The sequence below is a fragment of the Perognathus longimembris genome, chromosome 21 (assembly GCF_023159225.1).
Source record: "Perognathus longimembris pacificus isolate PPM17 chromosome 21, ASM2315922v1, whole genome shotgun sequence".
Lineage (NCBI taxonomy): Eukaryota > Metazoa > Chordata > Mammalia > Rodentia > Heteromyidae > Perognathus > Perognathus longimembris.
Window position 1 is genome coordinate 28,964,348 of NC_063181.1, and position 24,463 is coordinate 28,988,810.

Below are 24,463 nucleotides of genomic sequence, written 5' to 3' on the forward strand. Positions count from 1 at the left end.
GGAAGATGATGTAGAAGAACCAGTTGTACAGAGGCCATTGGTGGATGGATTACACTACCAGGACCACTGTTCAATGAAGCCCAACACACTGTGTGAGGAAATAAATACAATGTCCCTTTCATGGCTCTGGACAAAAGAGAGATCTTTAAGGTCATTAAATTTAATTTAATTTTTATATGGGTACTAGAACTTGAACTCAAGTCCTCAGACTCTTGGTAGGCTATTTGGTTCAAGGCTGGCACTCCAGCACTTTAGGCACACCTCCACTTCTGGCTTTTTGGTGATTAATTTAACAGCGGGTAAGATGGACTTTTCTGCCCAGGCTGGCTTTGAACTGTGATCCTCAAATTTCAGCCTACTGAGTAGCTATGATTACAGGTGTGAGGCTCCAGTGACAAAAACTTCTTAAGTTATTGTTTGCTGGAGTCAACTTGAGCATGCTTGAGGCTAGAGGGAACAAATGCCATTTTGCCAGAGTGAAGGCCTCAGTTGAATTCCCCAGATTGGTGTGCATATGCTCTGGAGCAGGCTATCTGTGTTCCAAGTACAATCTTGCCCTTACCAACAGCTTTCTCTTTGGTAGAAGGGGAATAATGACAGGGGAGTAAAGACACTTCAAAGGTTATACTGATTAACTTGGGCCATGCACATTAAATGCCCATAGCAGGGTCTGTTATTATGAGAGAAATTTATTTTTATTTTTGTTTCTGTCAGTCATAGGGCTAGAACTCAGGACGTGGAAGCTGTCCTTGAGCTCTTTTTGCTCTACCAATTTGAGTTACAGTGCCACTTCCCACTTCTGGTTTTCTGGTGGTTGGTTGGAGATAAGAATCCTTAGGACTTTTCTGCCTTGGGGCTGATTCGAGAACATCAGATCTCATCCTCCTGTGTAGCTAGTATTACAGGCATTGGAACCAGGCTTGAGATAAAATTATTATAACAAAAATCCTTGGAGGAGTAAAAACTGAAGGAGGAAAAGCAAAAAAAAAAAAAAAAATTATTCTCAGCTCTCAAATCCAAAGAAGTATTAGACACCAAACCTCCACTCAATGCTAGGGTGCAAATATTCGATTCCTGGACGAATGTTTATTAGAGCTTAAGGGATACCGGTAGACCTCAGGTGCTCCAAGGAAAAGTAGCATTTAAGATGTGTGCCCGAAATGAATTGCATCGGCTCGGAAAGTTCCCCCTCCCAAAGGTCATGCTGTGGAATTCTTCAAAGTCCCACTGCCACGGCTGAGCAGGAGCCGGCTTGGCAGGTGAACGAACACTGCCCTTGAGCAACGCCTAATGTGTTTTCTGCTCTGTTCTCCCCGGAGCCTGAACTGCTCAGGGTTGCTTCAAGTCCAGGATGTTACAGAAGTACTAACACGTCTTTCTAGCCAGGGATTGTGGCGAAACCCTGTGCGGGGATCATGGTGAAATCAAGATAAAAGATGTCGTGTATTTCATTGCCAAAGAACAATAGAAAGAGAAACCCCTAGGACCTTTATGGGTAGCCGAAGTCCTGCCTGCCAAGAAGTCAGCGGGGCAGATGGTTAAGGATGCTATAGCGCGCCTACTGTCCATCAAGGCACCACATTTCGGGGTTCGCAAGGCTTTGGGGTTGGGGCGCTCTGCTCAACCTCAGATTGACTGTGAAACATGAGGGCAGTCGGGGAGGTTCTAGCCACGTTTGTTGGTTGCCTTCTGTCACCCGCAGGGCGCGCACGCTCCAGACTGGGGGGTGGCGGTAGGAGGGGGGTGCTAGAGAGGGGGGGGGGGATGGAGGCGGGCCAGCGGCGGGGCTTGTTGGGGGGCGGGGCTTGTCGGGGGCGGGGCTTGCGGGCGGGTCCAGAGATGAGGGGTGTGGCTTGCAAGTGGGAGCAAGGCGGGGCGCGGCGGGCGCGGCACGCGCACTTACAGCCGCCAGCCGGTGCGTCTGCCACCACGGGGGCGCAGCCAGAGGGCAGCTGTGGCCGCGACTGGTTAAATAGCATCCGGACCTGGCGCGGGGCCGTGAGTGGACTGCAGTGACAGCCGCCTGCGGAGCGGCCTGGGCAGCGGAGGAGGTGAGTGCGCCCGCCGCGCAGGGCCCGGGTGTCGGTGGAGGAGCGCGCGCGGCTGGGGTTTACCCAGGCGGGCCGCGCCTCGGAAGCGGCGGCCGCGGAGAGGGACACGAGAACCACCTCGCGGCTCCCGGGACGTTCTGCTTTTCCGGTCTCTGCTCTGAGGCCTCGTTTCCCTCGGCCGGGGGGGAGGCTTCCAGGCCGCCGGAGCCTCCGCCGCCTCTTCCTGCGCCCTTGCAGGGGTTGCCGGCCCGCCTGCCGCTTCCTGCGGGCGCGGGGCCGGGTTCACGGGGACGCGCGTCGCGGGACAGGCCCTTTGCTGGTGTGGCGGCGGCGGGGACGGGCCCTGCCCGGCACTGGATCTCTGAGCTCAGGTGGGAGGCGCGATGGCCTTGCGGAGTTGGGGACCGCCGCGAGCATCTCCCTGCTGCCCCAGGGTCCGGGTGTGTGAGGCGCGCTGCACTGAGCGTGGCGCCCACGGCGCTCCCCGGGTCGCGTTGTGCTGGTGGCCCCTGCGTGGAGCGCTCTCGCGGGAGGGTCAGAGGCTGCACCGAAAGCCGCTCGCCGTACGTAGAAATTCTCGCGGTGTCTCTGGGGCGCACACAGCCGTGATAGTTCATCGATGTTAGCAGAACTGGCTCTTTTTTTAAAAAAAAAAAAAATCTTTATTTTTACTTGAGAAGTAAAGGCTGTAGCTATCATCTTGCAGCCCTAGACAGCCGTGGTAGGTGAGTTGAATGAACACGTGGATTAAAATCTAAAGACAGACGCCCCAGCTAATCAGTGTAGCTGTCAAGGCTTGTAAGCCCTTCTCCCCGCCCCACCCTAGCTCAAGGTTAGGGAGCCTAACTAAAACTGACCATGATTTTTTTAAAAAGTGCCCTTCAGGTGCCCCGGTGAAGAATTTTAAGTGCTTCTTGGAGCTTGAGTATCCAAAATTCTCTGATTATCAATAGCCTTTCATTTAGTTTATTGACCTTTGATACCCCCAAGAGAAACTACTGGTCACATTGTGCAGTTTGTGTCACCCATTTCGCAACAGAATCTGTAATTAGCCCAGTGAAAGCTGTTATAGAACACACACACACACACACACACACACACACACACACACAAGCTTTTGTTTGATTCTAGTTCTTTTCAGGTGTGTTCAACAGGTTAGTCAAAAGTTGATTTGATGGTCTGCATGGGCTTAAGAAAGCAAAGTTAAAAGGAACCAGTTCTCTGCTGTTGGACATTACAGTGCGATACAATGCAAACAAACGGGATCATGTCTTTTTCTTCTTTCTTGTTCTAGATCAACTGGGAAAACCTCTTTCTAGCCTGACTGGTTCCTCCTTAGAGAAGAGACGGCAATATATTTAGATCTCTTGGTGTATTTGTGTGTGGGAGGGGGTGTGTATGTGTGTGAGAGAGACAGAGTGACAGAGACAGAGAGATGGAGAGCTAAAATTTTATGAATGGATACTGTAGCATACTTTACTCTGTCTCTCAAAGAAACATAGGCATATTAAAGACCTCGGTTTTCTAGGTTTACTGTAAATAGTTTTAAAATCTCCCTTCCCCCACAATCATAAGCATTTTGACATATTTCTTCCCATGTCTGTTATTTATATATAGGCAATCCAATTAAAAATTGTTGGCATTGAAGGGGTGACAAGTGACAGATGCACATTGACAAGGTATCTATCCTGTTCAGACAGAGTTTTAATCTTGTTTCAAGTTAAGTTTGGGATGACTCAAAGTGTACCAGCATGTCCCAGTGTTGTACTCAATGTCTAGATCATATGATATCTTTAGTTTTGCTGTATCTGCCTTGTATAATATGATTGTTTCTGTTTCAAGGGAGAGGCTTAAGGAAAGACCAGGTGGTCCTCTCATTTGTCCCTGCCTGTTTTGTTTTTCTGGCAAAAGCTAGACTCCAAGGATACTAGTAATTTCTAGGTGTCTATACTCACTGACTTTACAGGACACTTTCTGTTTAAGGCTAGTTGAATTCATTGTTCAAGCTTGCCATTCAAAACAGATAGCCCTTGTTGCTTTGCATTTATTGCCTCTTAGAACCAAACTCTATTCATTTTGAACCCATTGGTAATGTTTTATAGAAAGGCTTGTGCAAGCAATGTGCAAGGCCCCTGTGCTACAAAATAGAACAACTTTCGTTTAAGACAGCTCAATGCTGCTGCTGCCACATCTTGAAACCTGTGTAAGCCATCCTCTCTAACTGAGCAAAGTAGATAAGGTGTCAGAGTTTTTATTGAAGGTCATCAGTCCAACTTGGTATTCAGACAAACACTTTGGGTCATAAAGTATCTTTGACACTAATGCCTTCAGAATATTTTTCACTGCAGAGCTGATACAGAGCCGCCCCAAACTTGACTTTGAGCTTCAACAGGATAGTACTCCAAGACACTTCTGAGATCTTCAGAGAAACACAAGCCCTAAAGTAGCAGCTGGATATTTCATAAACTACAAGGTAGAGACAGCTTTCCTAGCATTTGTGAGAGCAACTTGGATTCTCAATGTTATCAAATGTTGAATATCATCAGCTCCCCTGCAACTTTTTAGTTTGTATAATACTGATGAGATACACAGTATCAACGAGAGAAAGTATCACATAGTGAATTAATTTCTTCCACTCTATATCCTGACATTTGTAAGTTTTTAAGTGTTAAAGGCAACAGTATCATGTCAGTTGTAGCTTGGAAAGGATCAGGGAAGGGGATGTGCTCCTTCTGTGGCTAGCTAGGAGGGATGGCACTTTTGGACAGAAACTTAACCTGCTGGTAGTAGAGGGGTCTGTTCCTGGGTGGGGCCTGCCTCAAAAGGATACATTTTCTGTCCCCCGAATCTAAGATTGCAAAATTATTGGCTCAGCATAATGGGCTTCTTCTCTTCATGAATTATTTACTAGTCTTCAAGGTTTTGTTTTTGTTTGTTTGCTTGTTTTTTGCCAGTCCTGGGGCTTGGACTCAGGGCCTGAGCACTGTCCCTGGCTTCTTTTCGCTCAGGGCTAGGACTCTACCACTTGAGCCACAGCTCCATTTCTGGTTTTTTTCTATATATGAGGTGCTGAGGAATAGAACCCAGGGCTTTATGAAGTCTAGGCAAGCACTCTACTTCTAAGCCACATTTCCAGCCCCTAGTCTTCAAGTTTTAAATACAAATTTGCAAGCTGTCTAAATCTAAATAAAATCCAAATCTAAACCATCCTTCCCCACCTATATTTTTTATGGTATAAAAGTAATATGTGCTTTTTACAGAAAATAGGACCAGTCTTTTTTTTTTTAATCAAGGTCTCTCAGAGTTAAACACTATTAACATTCTGGTGGGTTTTCTTTCAGCCTTATTTTTTAAGCCCTAAATAAATTGAAAGGGAATTTTAACGTGAATTGTTGATCAGGGGCAAGAATTTTGGTAATGTCATTTTAATCACCTAAGTTACATTGTGAACTTTTTCTATTTGGTCACATATGTTTGAAGATGATTGCATCACATGCTTCCTCTGTGGATGTATCTTATTTATTTCTTCCATCTTGTCAAATATTTATTAAGCTTAACACTTATCAAGATTTTCTATATACTCATATATAGACATGTATGTATAAATATATATATGTGTGTGTTTAAGTTAAGATATGTTCTACTTTAAAACTCTTGAGTGGATTGTAATGGACTGGCATGTGTTCTAGAGAAAAAGCTGTTAGCATAAGGATTGTATGGTTTGCAAAGATAAATTGAAAGAAGTTACAGTATCAAAGAAGGAAATATGGACTACCTTCTTGGCTATTTCCTCCTTCTGAGTGGAACGTCCGATAAATATACTATCTACCCATTTGCACAGTTTCAGCAGCTGTAGAAACTGGCACTTTTCCCTCAGGTTTAGTGTGGTTGAAAAGTTCATATCCAGAAGGCCAAAATACCTGAACATCACTGATTAAGTCTTCTCCTTCAGGACTCAACTGTCAAACAGGCTAGACTTGCCACCAAAGTGGTGACCACAGCCTAAACAGGAGTTAGGCCAAGAGATGTGACCATAGGAGCTAACAGGGTGCTGTTCTTAGTGCATCAGATATATTAATCCATTCATCCTCTGAGTAATCTGTAAGACAGGTCCTACTCATTCATACTTTTTAAAAATTATTCTTATTAGAAGGGTGATGTACAAAGGCATTACATTTATGTAAGTCAGGTAAAGAGTACATTTCTTTTTGTACAGTCTCACCCCTTTCTCATTTATGCTTTCTTTTTTTAAAGGAAAATGCAAATTTATTAGATACTACTTCATATGCCCCAAAATAGTTATTAAAGACAGTCATCAAGTACAGACTATTAGAATCCTTTTCATTGCTGGAGAAAATGTTATATAGTACAATTACAAAAACAAATAAAACATTGAACATGTTACAACATGGGTGAACCTAGAGATTGCTACCTAAGTATGCTTTCTAAAACTTAGATAAATTAAATTACCCACAGGAGGATTTAAACCTTGGCCATCTAATTTCAAGTTGCTTGACCCTACCATTCCTCTGGAGTGAGAAGATTCTCAGTTCAGGCAGAGCTAGCAAATTCCAGGTCACCTAGCTGGTAGCAAGTCAGGACAGAAGTTCTCTTCTTTGCCATGCTCCATGCTTCATTGCTCCTCTGATTTACATTCTGTGTGTACCCCCCTTTTGTACCACCCCCAAACTGAAAGAGATTTGATTCAGCTTAGTTCAATGTGTGATGAGATCATTTGCCTCCTAGTCATGACTTTTCTAGATAATTTAAAAAGTAAAAGTCTGCCTGCTGTGGAACTTGGCTTTGTCAGCCTGCAGAATTGTTGGGCTGCATGACTAATGCTTCAGGTGGCAGGAGGAAGAGAGTGCAGGTGCAAACAGGGGCTCCGGCTCACCACAGATGGAGCAGCGTACACTGCGTAGGAGGCTGTGTTAATGGTGAAACACAGGTTTGCTTTCTGCTGTCTGTCCTGAGGCACTTGAAGCATACTCAGTATGTTTTAGATCATGTTGAAAACTTGTAATGGGCAAGAAAATACAATTTTCAGTTTTCACGGTCTGAAGACATAGTATATCATTCAGTAGTGTAAGCCTCTTGTTTTCCCTGTGAGATTTTAGGCAGAACTGAAAGACATGTAATAACTCAAAGTAGGGCTGCTGTGCTGCAGTGAGAAGGGCTGCGTGTAAAATCGCAGCCCACACAGACACGATTGATTTTTCAGTCTCTCTTATTACCTCCAAGGCTCTTCAGATCAAGCCCAAGCTCTGAGATAGTCCAACTCTCTTCTTTTAGGGAGAAAGAGTGACTCAGCCAGGATTATACAACCTGCTCGCCCCTCTGGCCCTCCTACTCTCTCTCTCTCTCTCTCTCTCTCTCTCTCTCTCTCTCTCTCTCTCACACACACACACACACACACACACACACACACACAGAGGGAGACAGATTATTTCTGGGCCCAGTGCCTATTCAAGGAATAGCTGGCCCTCAGTATTGTCCTTGACTTATGTCCTGAAATCTAGTCAGCCAGCCAGTTCACCTTAATGTAACCTCCCTCCCCCTTTTATTTAGCAGAGCTGAGGATTGAACTCAGGGCTATGCATTTGCCAGGCTGAGCTAAATCCTCAGTCCCCTAACCTACTCTCAATAACAGTGCCCAACATATTTGTTTCTGTCTACATTCTCTTACCAACTAGTCTACCAAGTCTAGTTTAAACAGAAAATATCCTTAGTTTAGAGAGGGTCAGCTAGGTAAGATGGGGATAAGCAGCTTTTCTGAAACTGAGCTCTGATCAAATTCGTCCTGAACAGAAATGGCCAGGCCTATTCTCTGTAAGGCCCTCAGTCTTTATTCAGCTTGTTTGTTGGAGATACTTCTATAACCTGGCTTCAGCGTGCTGTTTTCCCAGCATTTAGAGGAAGCTTGGGCTTCTTATTGTCTAATGTTTGAAGCTAGGATGGTCATATGCACCCATGAATGGGTTCCTGATAATAATATGCATTGTACAGTCTTGGATTGCCTGTTCTGAAAAACTACTTGTTATAGCAAGATCAGGGTATTAAAAAAATCTCTAAAGCAAAACCCTTGCTTCACTGAAATGAACTTAGTGTTTCAGGGTACATCTCAGGGATTTCTTTCCTTGTGGTTTCAGTTACATTGAGAAGCAAGTGACTGTAGGCTTTATAGGATGTGGGAGGGAGATTAGTGTCAAGTTCTAGATAATCTTGCATAACTGTACTGTAGTTATTGCTTACCTGGTATCACAGCTTTGAAACTGTACCTTGTTTCTGTGCCAGAAGTAAAATAGTCAGATGTTCCTTCTATAGGACCTGCCTCAGATATCTGTGTTTTAGATAAAGTTCTGTGGTATTCCACATGTAGAGTTGGTAATGACCTGGACCCTTAGAACCCAAGTCCAGAGGGTGTGGTTGAGCAGCCTGAAGCCCTCCGTTAGCCTCCGTTCTTCTGTCACAGGTTGGTAGTAGGTCTGGGGATGCCAACACCTCTCTCAACCTGAGGCAAAATGAATGCCTTTGGCACTTTGGGTGAGGGCTGAAGTTGTGGGGTCCGCAGAACAGATCTCCTCAGTGGTGACCAGCCTCACTCTGGTATGACCCTGTGGCCTTTATTCTCCTTCCCCCAGGCCAGCTGGCCCTGTCCATTTGGCTTCTCATCTATGACCAGGCACAGTTTGCAGCAATGCCCTCTCCTCCAGCATGTCTCTCTTTCCATCAGTGGTAACGGTTGAATTTCTTCATCTGCTTCCCCCATGTTATTGGTTCTTTTGGCAGGCTTTGCTAGGCTCTGCCATGCTGCCTCTGAGGTATAGTTTGCTTCAGTTAAGAGCCTTGTTTATTTATTGTTGTCCATAGGGAAAACTAATGGTGACTCCTGCCAGACAGGCTGTCTTAGTGCTCATAAACCTGAGGGCAGTCTACAAAAAGGGTGTACACAAGGTAACCACTGGTTACTCACGCTTTTGATCCTAGCTACTTAGGAGTCTGAGATCTGAGGATTGCAGTTCAGTAGAGACTCTTATCTCCGAAAGGTTGAAAGTAGATCTGTGGCTCAAGTGGTAGACAACCTGCCTTGAGCAAAAATAATCTAAGGGTGATCATTAGGCCAAGCCCCAATGAGTGAGTCCAAGCCCCAATGCTAACACACACACACACACACACACACACACACACACACACACATATACACACAGGTGCACACAAAATGGGGATATATTCACTATGGGAGGTAGTTAAAACATGTATTAGGGTGTGAGATGGAATATTAGAACCTCTGTAGATTTTTTTGCCTTCTTTTGAGTTCATATTTGTGTCTTATGATGAAAAATATTTGTAGAGTTTATGAATATAAGAATTTACATATTAGGAATGTATTTATTGCTGACTAGGATGTTGTCACAAGTTCAGAGGAGCAGAACATTTGTTCACTCCTTCTTTTTCACCAGTGTGGCTGGAGACCTCTGAATGACATTTTCAGAAAGAAGATGACTCAATTTGTTAGAGGGGAATAGAACTAAAATGGTTCTCTGAAATCAGGTGGTAGTCTGTGTCAGAATGGGTATCTGATATCAGAGAGTCAATAAAATCCAGAGTGGGTTTTGCTCTTGATTCCCAAATTTCACAACATTGAAGATAAGTTTTATTTTCTCTCTTGTTCACTAGCATATCTTCCAAGCTGTGCTTGGCACACAGTAAACAATGGATATTTGTCAATTGCATATACGAACTGTCTTCTTGTATGTCGATTCGATATCATGGTGCATAGGCTGCTTCCATTCAATATTTTTTTTTTTTTTTTTTTTTTTTTTTTTTTTTTGGCCAGTACTGGGCCTTGGACTCCGGGCCTGAGCACTGTCCCTGGCTTCTTCCCGCTCAAGGCTAGCACCCTGCCACTTGAGCCACAGCGCCGCTTCTGGCCGTTTTCTGTATATGTGGTGCTGGGGAATCGAACCTAGGGCCTCGTGTATCTGAGGCAGGCACTCTTGCCACTAGGCTATATCCCCAGCCCCCTTCCATTCAATATTTAAGTTGTCTTCCTTTGTTTAGAATTTTGGGCAATTGTCATAATATGTATAGGTTTATGATTATACAGTCAGGGTTACAGTTCTATGAGTGAACCTCCCTCCCTTCCTCCTTCATTCCCTTCCATTTTGAATTGTTTTGAATTCTGGGTCTCATACTTATAGGCAACAGCCAAACCTCCAGCCTTGTTTCTCACTGCTTTTGTCATTGTTGTTGCTATTGTTGTTTGTAGGTTGTGGGGGTTGAACTCAGGGCTTGAGCGCTGTCCCTGAGCTCTTTTGCTCAAGGCTAGTACTCTACCACTTTGAGCCACAGATCCACTTCTGGTTTTTGAGTGGTTAATTGGAGATAAGAGTCTCATGGGGACTTTTCTGCCTGTGCTGTCTTCAAACTGTGACCTCAGATCTCAGCCTCCTGAGTAGCTAGGATTACAGGCATGAGCCACCTCTTTATTTTTGAGACAGTATATCATTTCCTGCTTGAGTGTATACCTGGGCTCAACCTACTATGTTCCCAATGTGGTAACCAGCATATATCACTGGCCCAGCATTCAGTTGAGTAGGGGACTCAGGAACTTTTCTACCTAGGATGACTTCAAACTATGACCTTCTTAATCTTAACCTCCCAAGTAACTAGGATTATAGGTATGAACCACCAGCATTCAGCTCACAAATGGTTTCTTAAATTGTAAAGTTATAGAACTGTTAGAAATCTAGGATTTTCTTTAGAAAACAATTTTTAAGTGGATATATTTTAACTATTATTAAAGCATGAATCATAACTAAAGCTAAAATTGGGGTGATGAGTATAGTGTAGATTTATTACAGTGTGTCTGCTATTGAATAGGCTTGAAAGTTTTTTTTATAATAAATTTACTTTTAAATAAGGGAAATGGAGATCCAATCCTACTGTCATCTTTTCTAGTCAACAAAAGCCAGACTGGACAATCTTTTTCCTTCTTTCTCTCATTAAATACTGGATCTTTGGGGCTGGGGATTTAGCTCAGCGGAAGAGCGCCTGCTTGGCTAGCGCAAGGCCCTGAGTTCAGTCCTCAGCTCTGGGGGGAAAAAAAACAACCTATAAAAAAAGACTGGATCTTTGCTCTGTCATCTTCTGCAACTTGTTAGATCAGCTTTTCTTTTCTTTCCTTTTCTTTTCAGCTTCTTCTGGGCCAGTCACCTCTTGTGATAGTTACCTGAACTCTCTGGGTAATTTTAGCTCAGGCTCCATACTTCTCTTATCCCTCCCTATCCAAATTGCAGAATCTGGGTCTGTTTCACTTGTTGCTTCCTCTAGCACAGCCCAGGTCTTCCTTCCAGAGGCTCGATGCTCTTTAAAGACTATTCAGTCCTGAGGAAGATTACCAAAGAAAAATATTTTATAGATTTTATTTCCTTCTGCTTTTAACAGTCCTATTGAAATCTGTAAAAACCCCAAATGGATGTCTCTAACCTCATATATTGGATAAGTTCTCTAACCTTGTTTCTCTGATTGGAAGTCTTTATGTCTGTGCCTTTTCCACCTCTTCTGCTAAGCCATTTTTTTTTTCTGGTTTATAGCCACTCTGAAACCTTAATCTATTTTTAGGAGGTGTTAAGTAACCCTACCCAACCTTGTGTCCTCTTCAGCTGCCTTATCCAGGTCTCTGCTATTTGATAGTTGTGACCTCTGTGAGCCACTGGGCTCCTTGAGGACAAGAACTAGGTCTGTTCTTCTCTGTCCCCTAACCAACCTAATATCATGCTAGCAAGCACCTGAGGGACCCCTAAACTCAACTCCCCCAGCCCAGGGCTAGTCTCCAGCAGATGGTCTCTTCCAAGATGACAAGAATGCATCCTGGGAGAGAAAAGCTGTCTCCTGGGCTCAGCCTTGTGAGCTAGCTACAGGTCCCTGGCCCACCCCTGCCTGCCTCCTTGCCAGCCTCCGCCTCCTAGTGCCCAGCAAGGTCTGGCTTTTATGGTTATCTCCCTACCCCCACCTGTTTCTGCCTGTTTAGACTTGGCCTGGTTCCTCCTGGGTTGTCTGCACAGCCCTCTTCCAGCCTCTAGCCCATAGATAGAGTTCCCCCTGCCAGATGCCTGCGGCTCCAGGCCCTCTGGTGTTTCTCTGAGGCTCTCTCTCTGGCTTGACTCCTGCAGGTGCATTTGGCTTCTCTGGTCTCCCAAACTAGTTTGTACTGAAAGCAGAGAAAACATTGCCAGTGCCTTATCCTCATGGTGATGACCTTCTGTTTGCAGGTTTTTTTATTCCCTGCCATTTTCAGAATGTTGTTTGTTTATTTTGAGTGAGTTCTTTTTTTCCCCCAACAAGGACACTTATGTGGAAGTCACTCTGATAGCCAGTCAGAGGCTGAGGCAGGGCCCAATACAGGCAGACAGTGAAGGCTTAGATATGTGTTTTCTGGGAGAGGTTTATAGCCCATCTGTCATTCTTTAATAAGGACGAGTTGCCACCCTAAATCCTTTGTAGATCAAGTAGGAAATACATAAATACAAAAGGACATTAATTGACTTAGCCTACTTACATTTCATTTATCTTGAGAAATACCTTTAAAAATAATTAGTGGTTACTATGGCAAATTTTATAGTACACATTTACACCAATTAAAAGAAAAAAATAAAGCTGAATATAAAAATAATAAAATAGTAATAGTAACCACAATCAACCCCTATAGGGCTACCACATAGAACTGATGGCTGTTAACGCTGATTATTTTCTTTCTATGTCACTATTACTTTGGGATCCTAAGCACAGGTAGAGTCTTGCTGGTTTGATCCAGATGCAGGATTGCCTGGCTGTCCTTTGCTTTTCCTTACATTCTTGGAGATGTTGCAGTGATGTTTCTAGTGGAAGAGGGGCATGGCTCTCTTCTGTTCCCACTACTTTCTTTAGCCCCTGTGAAGCCCACTCAGGCAGAGGTTTGCCTCATTACTATACAGCTTATAAGGGGCACAGTCTGTACCTGGAACAGGCTCTTCGGCATTTAGGTCTAGGATTCTTTCCATGTTTCTATTCTGTTTCTTTCTGTCATTACCACTGGAAGATACTGGCTTTGTACTAAGCACCTGCAAAGACCCCAGGACATAGGTCCCTTATTTGTGTGATGTTTCTCAAATAAATGGGCTTTACTTCCAGTTTCAAGGTCTTAATTGGAGAAGTTCACATCTAACTGGAGTTCAGCCCTGGCCATTGAAACAGGACACAGGATTCCCTTTCCTTTTAGCTGCTACTTCAGTGTTTACTTTGTGGTTCTTTTTTTTTTTTTTTACCAGATTGTTTTAGTGGTAAGAGGAATTTTATTTCCTCCTTTAGCTAGTACAATAACAGGTTCTACTTGTCTTACCTAATCACCTGAGACCATGGTGTCATATTCTTCAAAATGCAGTTTTGTCAACATAATTAGGACTCTTCACTGGGTTGAATGTCAACTAAAATAACACGCCTTATTAGATCTCATTGATAAGTGGGATCTAATCTATGGCTTTTCTTCTGCTTTGCTTCTGCCAAAGAGCTGGACTAGTTCACCAAACAGGTGATCTTGTCCCTGTCAGCTAAAGCTATGTTGATGTCCACTTCCACCCACTTCCTCCTCTAGCCCTTATCACAAAATGTCCCTGCCTTGCCATACATATCTACAAAATCATGGAGCAATATTAAATCAGTGTTTGAAGGCAAATGGCTTTTGAAAGGAGACTTTGTTTTTACAGGCATCTATCTCATTAAGAGTTAACCTTCCTTTTCCACACAAAGGCTTTCATGTGACCAGAAGGTCGCTCATCAGGCCTCTCTATCTTCCCAGATGGATTTCTACAACAGGTCTTCTTTGTATCTGTGTTAAAGAGAGAAGGGAGGAGAGTTATATGAGTTGTTGGTTAGGTCCTGTTGCCAACCTTCTTTACATCTCCAACAGCCACCTGCCCAGCAGTCTGTGTTTGGGGAATGTTCTTGCACCATTCCTCCCATGGTACTGCAGAGCTAAGAAGAAATCTGGCCTGTTTCTTGGGCTTGGAGGAGGATTCTCGATTCTGTCATAGGAAACTCAGCTCTAGACTAGAAAGGCCATCCTTAGGAGGCTGAGCCCTTCTTCTGGCATTACTATCTTAACTAAGAAAGGTGCTAGAGGGATCACTTCCTCTTCCCATTGAAAGCCTTGGTTTATTTTAAAGTGACCATCAGTCACATATGTAAGTATGTGTCAAAATGCCTTGTAAGGTCAACCGAAAACACTTGTTCTTGGTGTAGGCAGAGTTCATAGGATAACATTATACACAAGTGAAACAATTTGATAAACCCAAAAGCATCATCTAATGGTAAAGTAAATAGTTTATATAGCCTTTATACTATTGTTTGCTGTTTCCTCTCTTTAGTGCATGGACACATAGCAACTCTGGTGGAAGGGGGATGGGAAGAGAAGAGGAAGAAGATTGCTAGGGTTTGAGGTTGCTTTGAATGCTCTTTCCTCTGCAGAGAACCACTGTTCTATAAATACATCCTCCTGCAGCTTGCAGTAGGGAAATGGTCAGAATCACAGCGGTTCATTCATGACTCAGTAAATATTCATGAAGTACCTGTTTTGATCTAAGTACTTTGTTAAGCACCAAGGGCAAGAGGAGAGAGGAAAAGCTACACTGGTATTAAGTTCCATTCATCATAAATTTAAAATAGTAAAGCAGGAGGTGCTAAGTACCATACAAGGTGCTCTGAGTATTGTTAGAATTCAGTGGGAGGACTAAGGATACTTACTGAGGATGTCCCATAAGAATTTATCAAAGGAAGTGACTCTGGCCTGTTTGGATGAGATGCTGATATCATAAACAGGGCCAAGGAAGAGGATTGTAGATGGAGCCAGGCAACAGGGAGATGTAGAACAGACACAGGTACAGATAAGAAGGGCACAGGGTGTGGGAGAGGGCAGGTGTGCCAAGGAGGAATTGAGGCCACATGCCCTGTGCTTGTGTCCCCATAGCTATGCTGAGGTAGGGAGAGAGTGGGAAGCCTGTGCAGAGAAGCATATGGTGACCCCACAAGTTTCCTTTTGCATTGGAATGGAGACTTTCAGGACCTTGGAAAGTTGGGCTTGCAGCTCACAAAACACCTTCCTGTCTCATGCTCCCCATTTCTCTTCACTGTCCCACCATTTATTCTCCCAAGCCCAGAAACTCAGCTCCTTAATTCCTTATGTCCCCCATTTATACCACTTGGTTACCAAATGCTGACTTATTTCTAAAGGATTTGAATGTGTTTTTTAATTGTAAAACATACCTTAAGGAGATTTACTATTGTAACTGTGTTTAAGTGTTGAGTTACACAATGGTGTTAAGTATATTTGCAGGATTGTATAATGATTACCATTCTCTCCCCAGAATTTTCATCATCCCAAACAGAAACTTTGCACATTAGGCAATACCTCTGATGTCTCCTCCCTTCCTCTCCAGCCACCTCTCTTCTACCTTCTGTCCATGAATTTGCTGATCCTTGGTCCCTCCTAGAAGTGAGCTTGTACAGTACTTGACTTATTTCACTTAACATAATATTTTCATGGTTCACCCATGTCACCCATGTTATGACATTTACCCATATTTTCTTCCTATGATAGGCTGAATTCTAGCCCATTGTATGTGTTTATCACACTTGGTTTATCACCCATCTGTTGATGGGGATTTGGGTTCTTTTAAGTCCTGAATCTTCATAGCAACTGTGTCTTGGGCTTTTTTTTTTTCTGTCATAATCACCATCTTTCCCCTCTGTCTAGATCTGAATAACTTGTGTAGCACTTGCTTCTTGATAGCCACGGGCTTTGGCTTCACATCTGGGCTCTAGTGTTTTCTTGTGTAGAGCATGGACAAGATGTGTTACTGCGGTCTCTTGTTCTTTGAACTGAAGGCAGTAACATGCTCATGCAACAAATAAAGACTGTGACAAAGAGCACTTTAGGTCATGTGTGTGCTTGCATAGACCATTGCTGACACACAATAAACCCTTAGCAAACTGTGGCTCGTTAAGGGAATCACAGCCCAGATGACCTCTGAGCATCCTCCTTCCACTCGCCCATCCACTCTAACTCTATCATTTGTGCCAGAATATGGTAGGGAGTTGCTTTTCCTTGTCCTGTTGCAGTCCTTCCAGCATGGACTGAGGTTCATTCTCTTAGACTGAACTCATGCTTTGAGGACCAGCTTAGCTTGTGCCTTTGCCTCATAGCATAGTTTTCCTTGAAAGTCATTACTTCATTTCCACTTACTAACTTTTTAGAGGTTCATATGAGTATTTTTTTTCATATGAGTATTTGTGTTGTATGTTTTATTTTCAGATCTCTAGAAAAGATTTGAAAGTTGTTTTTTCAGTTTGTACTCACATCTGAATATGTAATAATCCATACAAGAAGGCTTTTTCACTCCCCCTGTTAAAAGTCTTACCAAGGTTCCCATGTTAGAGGGTACATAGTCAGCCACTGTGTTTGAACATCAAGTAGAGAAAGCTCCTCATTCTGAAACCATGTCTGCCAGTTCCAGTCTTAGCTCCTTGTGAAGCAAGATAACTGAATCTGACTTTTTTTTTTTTTTTTTTTTTGCCAGTTCTGGCACTTGGACTCAGGGCCTGAGTACTGTCCCTGGCTTCTTTTTGCTCAAGAATAGCACTTTGCCACTTGAGCCACAGCGCCACTTCTGGCCATTTTCTATTTATGTGGTGCTGGGGAATCGATTCCTGGGCTTCATGTATACAAGGCAAGCACTCTTGCCTTGTATTCCCAGCCCTGAATCTGACTTCTTTTAAGGCAAAAAATTGTAATATCAACAGGATATTTCTTAAAGAGTTTGACTTTACAAAGGCAGTGTTGAATAGTACTACAGAAAACTTTTTTATTTTGTTGTTTTTGTTTTTTTCTGGTACTAGGGGTTGAACTCAGGTTCTGGGTGCTATTCCTAAGCTTTTTTGCTTAAGGCTAGCACTCTACCACTTGAACCACAGCTCCACTTTTGGATTTTTTTTCTTGCTAGAGATTAGAGTCTTACAGAATTTCCTGCCTGGGCTGGCATGGAACCATGGACTTCATATCTCAGCCTCCTTAGTAGCTAGGATCACAGGTGTGAGCCACCAGCACCCAGCCAGAAAGCTTTTGAAAATCAGCTAAAAAGCAATAAAGGATAAGATGTAGTTACATGGATGTGATCATAGGACAAAACTCTTGGCTGTCTTAATATAAAAAATGCTTTTGTGATTTGAGATTTTTTTAGTAGTTACCACATATATGGCCGCAAAATTACTTCAACTTAAATGGAAGAAATGCATAAATATCTTCTACAGAAAATTGTTGATGCCTGAAAATGTGGCCTTAAAGAGACCCAAGACCTTGTTTGAAAACACAAGTTCAAAATTTGAATAAAATATTAACAAAATAGGAATTTTAGAAAGAAGTAATTTATTTTGCCATGTGGCTTAGATGTATATAGAGATTGATAAATCAGAAAATGCTACAAATAAGTATTTGGCTATTTCATCTACATCTCTAATAATTTACCTTTTCAAATTGGGCATGTTATATTGGGGTTCTTTTATTTGAGAGGAGGCATAAATGATGGTTGTGACCTATGGCCATTATGAATGGGTGAGGCATGGCTTTCATGCTGTGTCTTATTTTTTTCTCATGAAAACTTTAAATGAGATTGGTAAGGAGAGGGTACAAGTGTACAAATAATTTATGAACTGAATTTTATAGATATAAGGCATTCCTGGTAAGTCTTCATGGGAACGGCTCACTTTAATTCAAATGAAAAAGCTCTTGGTCTAAGGGTAGTTATATGTAGTGGAGAAGAAAAGCCCCAGGGCAATGGGCAGGAATACCAGATTCTCTGAGGAACCACTGGTGTACTTGTGCACCTAATCCCAGTTACCCAAATTACAAATCTTCTCATGCCACAGTGAGTTGGGCCACGGGCAGCAACATTGCAGGGGCTTCCTGTGTGGGGTGAGGTTTGGATCTTGACCTCTGCCTCTCCTCTAGCTTGGAGGCTTACAGCTCTTTAGGGCCTGTGTTACTCCTTCTCTCTCGAGGGACAGGCAAACTGCTCTTTTGGTTCTAGAGATGATGGCTTAAGCAAATCTAGCTTTAGGTGGTTTGCCAGCCAGGGTTAAGGAGCATGAATCCAACAGTTTTGGAGTAGCAGATTGAAAGAGCAGCAAATGGCCTGACTGCTGCTCTCTTGTTCTTCCCAGAGGCCTGAGCTTTGCCCAGCTAGTACAGGACAAAGGGGGCACTTTTAGCCTTCTGTAAATAGCCTATTGTACAAGGGGAAGAGGTGGCTCAAGGAATGGCAACATGGTGCCAGCTTGGCTTGTTGCGTTAAGGAAAGATGTCAGGATTTCTTCATTTGCTGCTGCCCAAGTGGGGAACTATTTGTGTGGGTTTGTTTGTGGTCTGCATTCTTAGTGCAGCATTCCAGCAAACTGCTATTCTTCAGTTTGATGCAAACTCGAGGAACTTCACAAGAAGGCACATGTCGACAGGACCTGTTTCTTGGCTTGTAGATGATAAGGAGAAAATAAAATGTTAACGTAAGTAAAAAGTTTAGAACTGTAGATTGTGTATGTGTATGTGTGTGTATGTATGTGCACACATTTGTGTGTGGCCATAGAGAAAGATGTCCTTGTGAATCACCTCTGGCTCTGAGCCTCCTTACTCATAAAGCATACACAGGGGTGAGTGGTGAACCTTTGTGTACACCAGGCACTGGAGCCATGTGTGAAGAGGCCCTGGTGATAGTAACCGCTAGCATTTATGTAAAATACTGAGAGATATGTGGATTTCATCTGAGACTCTCATAACAATCAGTGTTCCAGCAGAGGTTAGGAATCACATATCCGGTAGAATTTCAAGTTAGATGAGTGACTCCATCCTGACCAATACCTTGAGGAAGCCTTTTGCACCTCTGCCATTGGTTTTCTTCTTGTCACTTTGCTTTCATGATATTCAGTAAGAATGCAGGACGGGAAATCTCAAAACAGTAAAGAAATGCTGCTTGTGTTGTTAGTGATTCTACCCAAAGCTTGGATGGAGGTAGGAAAATTTTCACTTTCTGGCAGTCATACCATCCAGGTTCTATTACCCTGCCCTGCTGTGACTCCTACCACAGCTACCTAAAGGCGTCTTCTGCTCTATTTGTTTTGGTTTTGTTTGTTTTTGCTTAACTTGGGCCAGATTTCCTTGGCGGTTGTTACATTTCCCCTTGTTGTTCCAAGGCTTCTGACTTCATTTTACAGGTACTTCAAAAGGCCCAGCTGAGCAATCCCCTGTTTGTAAGGAGTTGGGAGGAAGGAGAAGCTAGCTGTTGGTAGAGTGGTTTGTTGCGACTGAGAAATATTGGCTTCCTAAGCCTTTAAGCCATGGGAATCATATTCTTAGCAACAAGCAGCAGCATTTCTGAATCTGGGCTATAAACTACCCTAGAGAAAATTTGCTTTTGAGAGAATTAAAAAAAAAAAAATTTCACCATTGAATAACACCATTGAAATGAGACCAAAATCCATTTCTACATTTTAACCATTTATTAGCACATACATGAGTTCTACTGCTTATTAAAAGACCTATTAGGACTGAATATCAAAGCATGGTGTTTATATTTTCATACAACATATAAAGCTAGTTATCATGCCTAATTTTCTCCCATTGCTAAATACCCAAGTGACTTTTCCTTAAGAACAGAAAAATACAAGGCAATGGATTTTTATTTATTTATTTATTTATTTATTTTTGCCAGTCCTGGGGCTTGAACTCAGGGCCTGCACACTCTCCCTGGCTTCCTGTTGCTCAAGGCCAGCACTCTTATCTCTTGAGCCACAGCACCACTCTGGCTTTTTCTGTTTATGTGGTGCTGCGGAATTGAATCCAGGGCTTCATGCATGCTAGGCAAGCACTCTGCCGCTAAGCCACATTCCCAGCCCTGGCAATGGATTTTTGATGCTACTAGTTTCATTAATAAGAGCTACACATATCTAAGGGAGATAGTGTCTTAGTTCTTTATGCAAAGGCTGTTGTTTTTTGATTTGCAGCATTAGCCAGTTTGTTCGGTGAAGTTGATTTTCAGCCTGTTACCTGGCTGCCAGCTAAGAGGATGAATTAAACTGCTGTCGCTTGTCCTACCACCCACTAAATGGAGGAATTTGGCTGGCTTTAAATGCTGAGCAATACAGATTAGTATCTAATAAAATGCTGTTGTATGTGTGCTGTTAAACATGTAATGTTCTAAAGTATTGTGTGTGTGTGTGTGTTTTAAGACTCAGCTTTCCAGACTTACTAAACTTTCTTAATGTAATACATTTTATAGCTTGGTGGCTGCTGTTCCTTTAAATAGACAAATTTAATCATCTCTGCATGACTCTGTTTGTTTTGAGATAACTTATTTGATATCCTTACTTGGGATGAAATTCTGTTGAACAACCACTGTAAATTCATGTTGTAATGTAGCTTTTAGGAAAATTACCGCAGGGATAGGAGGGTAGAGAAAGGGGGTTGGTGTTTATCTGAGGAGTGGGGAATCCCCATCCAGACTAGGTGTGCTGAGGGTAATGAAGTCGAGTGGCAGGTGACTAGAGAGCAAGATGAATTCTCATATTAGATTTTCTGTGTGTGTTTGCATGTCGGTAGTGGGGCTTGAATTCAGAGCCTTGACCCTCTCCCTTAGTTTTTGTGCTCAAGACTGGCACCCTACCACTTGAGCCACAGCTTCATTTCTGCTTCTTGCTGGTTAATTGGAGATAAGCATCTCATAGACTTGCCTGCCCTTGCTGGTTTCGAACCGGAATCCTCAAATATCTTGAATCATCTAGAATAACTAGGATTATAGGGACAAGTCACCAGCACCCAGCTGCACATTAGATGTGTCAGGCTGTTTTTGTTTGCAGAGTTGTGGTGCAGTTTGTGCCACCTGTGTATTCGAATAGGACCTAGACTCTATTTCTTTGCTTATCCATGAAGTCTCTCACAGAACTTGGATGGATCCATCTCTTCCTCAGAAAAGCCTTTTTCAAGACCTAGAAGGCCTTGCTGGCTTATTTTTGTATCACTTCATTAGAAGCTGGGATCCTCTCCTTGGCATTGTTTTCTCAGTTTCTGTGCATTGTTTCTGGGCACTGGGACATGCCAGGTGACTAGAGTAGCTCAGTTTCTGTGAATGCCTCTAAGAGAAAGTCTGCTGCGAGTGACTTCTCATAATCTGTTTCTTTCTGGGATGTCTCTTCTTCGGACATACAACCCAACCTCCCAGCCTCTGTGTCAAGGGTTTAAAAGAAATGTGCCCATTGTTTCTTCTCATTGGGAAGCTGAGCAGAAAGAAAACAGTGACTGTTCGCAGTATTGCCCCCTGCAGCAACACTCACTGATGCTGGTCCCTGCCCATGGGTGGAGCAGTGGGGTGACTGCAATCCCAGCTCCTCATTGGCCCATCCTCCACCTTCTGCTCTCCTGAGAAGTCAAGGATGGATTTGTCTGCTAGTTACCTTTAGCCCAGTGGGCAGCAGTGTGAGACTCACATGTGACTAATGCCCTGAAAGACCTTGGCTGCACGGTAAGCGCCAGCTGAGCTCCTCTAGCCCCTGCCCCACCCCCCAGCCTGTCTTGCCCTTTTCTCTGTCACCCAGCAGTCCGCTGTTGGTGGCACAGGGGGTAAGTGACTTTGTAAGGGTCGGTGCCTTCTCTGTAGAGTTTGACCTGAAGACATTTATTATCTATTCTTTCTCTGTTGTCCTATTAAACCTTGTAATTCTGTGTGTGCATGCATGTGTCTATGTTTATGTCTACCTAACTTGAGCAGAGGTGGTAACATAAGACTGAATGATTCAAGCAATTGCATTACTCTGGGCTCTTATTGGTCAGTAAAAGCAGCTTGATATTCTGCTACTCTGTGAAGATAACTAATAGCATAGATTGACATTTAAAAAGAAGATTTCTATAGTTTCCAAAAGAAAACTTTTTAGTCTTGTGACCTAGCCATTAAAGGAATATGTAGTGATGCCATCTGATCTACAGTACTGCTGGAACACTTGTTGCCTTGTTAAGGAGTTGTTGAGAAAAAGCCTCTCAGCTGATTTGCTTTGAGTTCCTTCCCTTTTGTTTTGTTTTTTGCCACTCCTGGGCCTTGAACTCAGGGCTTGAGCACTGTCCCTGGTTTCTTTTTGCTCAAGGCTAGCACTCTATGTGAGCCACAGTGCCAGTTCCGGCTTTTTTTTTTTTTTTTTCCTATATAAGTGGTGCTGAGGAATCGAACCTAGGGCTTCATGTATATGAGGTGAGCACTTTACCACTAGGCCATATTCCTAGCCCCTCCTTCCCTTTTGTTTGAAGATTATAAATCAATAATTTTCTACTGAGAATTGAGTTTAAAAAATTCTATGGTACATTTATTTTTTAGAATCATCTGTATATAAATGGTCTGTAAATTTATCTGATTTTATTCTGTATGTTTTGGCTTCTTTCTTTTATGTGTAAACTGTGGGCAAACATGGCTTATCACTAGCTGAGCAACCTGCCGTGAGGACTCATCAGATCATTGGTAGAGGAAACAACAACTATCATTAGTTACACACCTGGTGGTGTGTCACATCGTCTTTATATAAGTCATTTGTTAGTCTTAATAGCCTACCAAGGGGGTATGACTTTCATCTCCATATATACAGACGCAGAATAAGGTACAGGGAACAATATGCTTTATCCTAAATTACACAGTGAATAAGTCAGAGAGTCAGGATTTGCCTCCAGAATTTAAGACCTTGAATACCATTCTATACTTTCTCTCCAATACTTTTCTATAGTCTATCTAGATATCTGGCATGTGCCTTAAAGTTTTTGCATCCTAATTCATTTATATTTTTTATTTGTTTTAGGTACAGTATCTGGGGGGAATGCTTTTTAAAGCAAATGATCTAATTTTTAGAATAGCCAGCTGAATTTCCTAGCATTTGTATGCCAGTTGTGTGGTGTAAAGAATATTAGGAAAGGCTGAGCATGCTGGGGACATGGTTGTAATCCCAGCTACTCAGGAGATGGTACAAGGCAAGCCCAAGCAAACAGTTAGCAAGACCCCATTTCAACCAGTAACTAGGTATGGTGCTCTGTGCATGTAATTCTAGCTATTCAGGAGGCATAAATAGCAGGACTATGGCTTGAGACCAGCCCCAACCAAAAATATAAGACTCTATTGAAAAAAAAATGGTTCAGATGGTAGAGTACCTGCCTGGCAAGTTGAAAACTCAGCTCAAACACCAGTGCAGAGAGATGGGGGTGGGAGGGAGTGAACAAGCATGCACACGTGCCAGGAAAGTGAGAGAGAGGTGTCGAAACTTAGGTTGGTCTGTTTTACCAGTTGGGGAACTTGTTCTGAGATCTGTCAGAAAATACAGCTGATTGTCCTTAGGTGGTTGGAACTGGTTTGTTTTGCTTCATGTCACTTATATTCCTATTAGCTTTGATAATGAGAATTGAATGCATTTAACTAAATGAAAGAGAACAAAAATACAATTTCACTTATTTGTGTATGTTATGGGGAGAATTCTACACAAATAAAGTATTTCACATGTGGTTAATGAAAACATTTTTACACAAAACAATGGAGAAATGGGACAAAAACAAACTACCCTGAAGTGTTTTTAGAAACGTGAAATTTGACATCTGGGAGGAGACCTAGCCCGTGGTGTTAATGTCTTGATTGGTCAGCCAGTCAGAATTGTGAGAATTCTGAAGAGCACTCTACCTGCCTGGAGTCAACATGCCATTTTTCTCTTCTTACAGAACTTGGTGTAAAGAAGCACCAGCACAGGACCATGCAAGCCCACGACCTGCTCCAGTATTTTCGGTTGCCGGAACTGGTTGACATCCGTCAATATGTGCGCACCCTTCCCACCAACACACTGATGGGCTTCGGAGCTTTTGCTGCACTCACCACTTTCTGGTACGCCACGAGGCCCAAGGCCCTAAAGCCGCCATGCGACCTCTCCATGCAGTCAGTGGAAGTGGCGGTAAGTAGGGGAGCAGTGACTAGGGGCAGAGGGGCCTCTGAGCTTTCCCTGAGTTTCCCCTACCTCACTAAGCTCCATCAAAGTGGTACACGGATCAAGGTCACAATCAAAATCAAATATTTGTTTGGAGTTGTTGATGGCAGTACAGAGACATGGGAGTCAAGACACAGGGCTGAAGGATCAAGGGCGTGGGGCAGGTCGGTTGTCCACAATCACACAGAATATTATTGCAGAAGTTACACTGAGCTTCTAAGCCTGGGCTAGGCTCTGTAGGAGTCACAAGATTCTACTGGGTGCAGTGAAGAATCCCTGACCTCACAGGTGAGATATCCCAGCAAGAAAGAGAGTCACCCCCTGTACAGAAAGAA

The 24,463-nt window shown here is 43.1% G+C and overlaps 1 protein-coding gene across 2 annotated transcripts in view; it reads left to right on the forward strand.

Annotated features, from left to right (window-relative positions):
* The first annotated feature begins 1,901 nt into the window (after positions 1–1,901).
* Positions 1,902–24,463, forward strand: part of Acsl1 (acyl-CoA synthetase long chain family member 1) — a 63,845-nt gene continuing 41,283 nt past the window's right edge. For both annotated transcript variants that reach the window (XM_048330873.1, XM_048330874.1), the window contains exons 1-2: positions 1,902–2,051; positions 23,869–24,095. In XM_048330873.1, the coding sequence (XP_048186830.1) occupies positions 23,901–24,095 (195 nt within the window). In that variant the 5' untranslated portion in view covers positions 1,902–2,051; positions 23,869–23,900. The remainder of the gene's footprint in view (positions 2,052–23,868; positions 24,096–24,463) is intronic.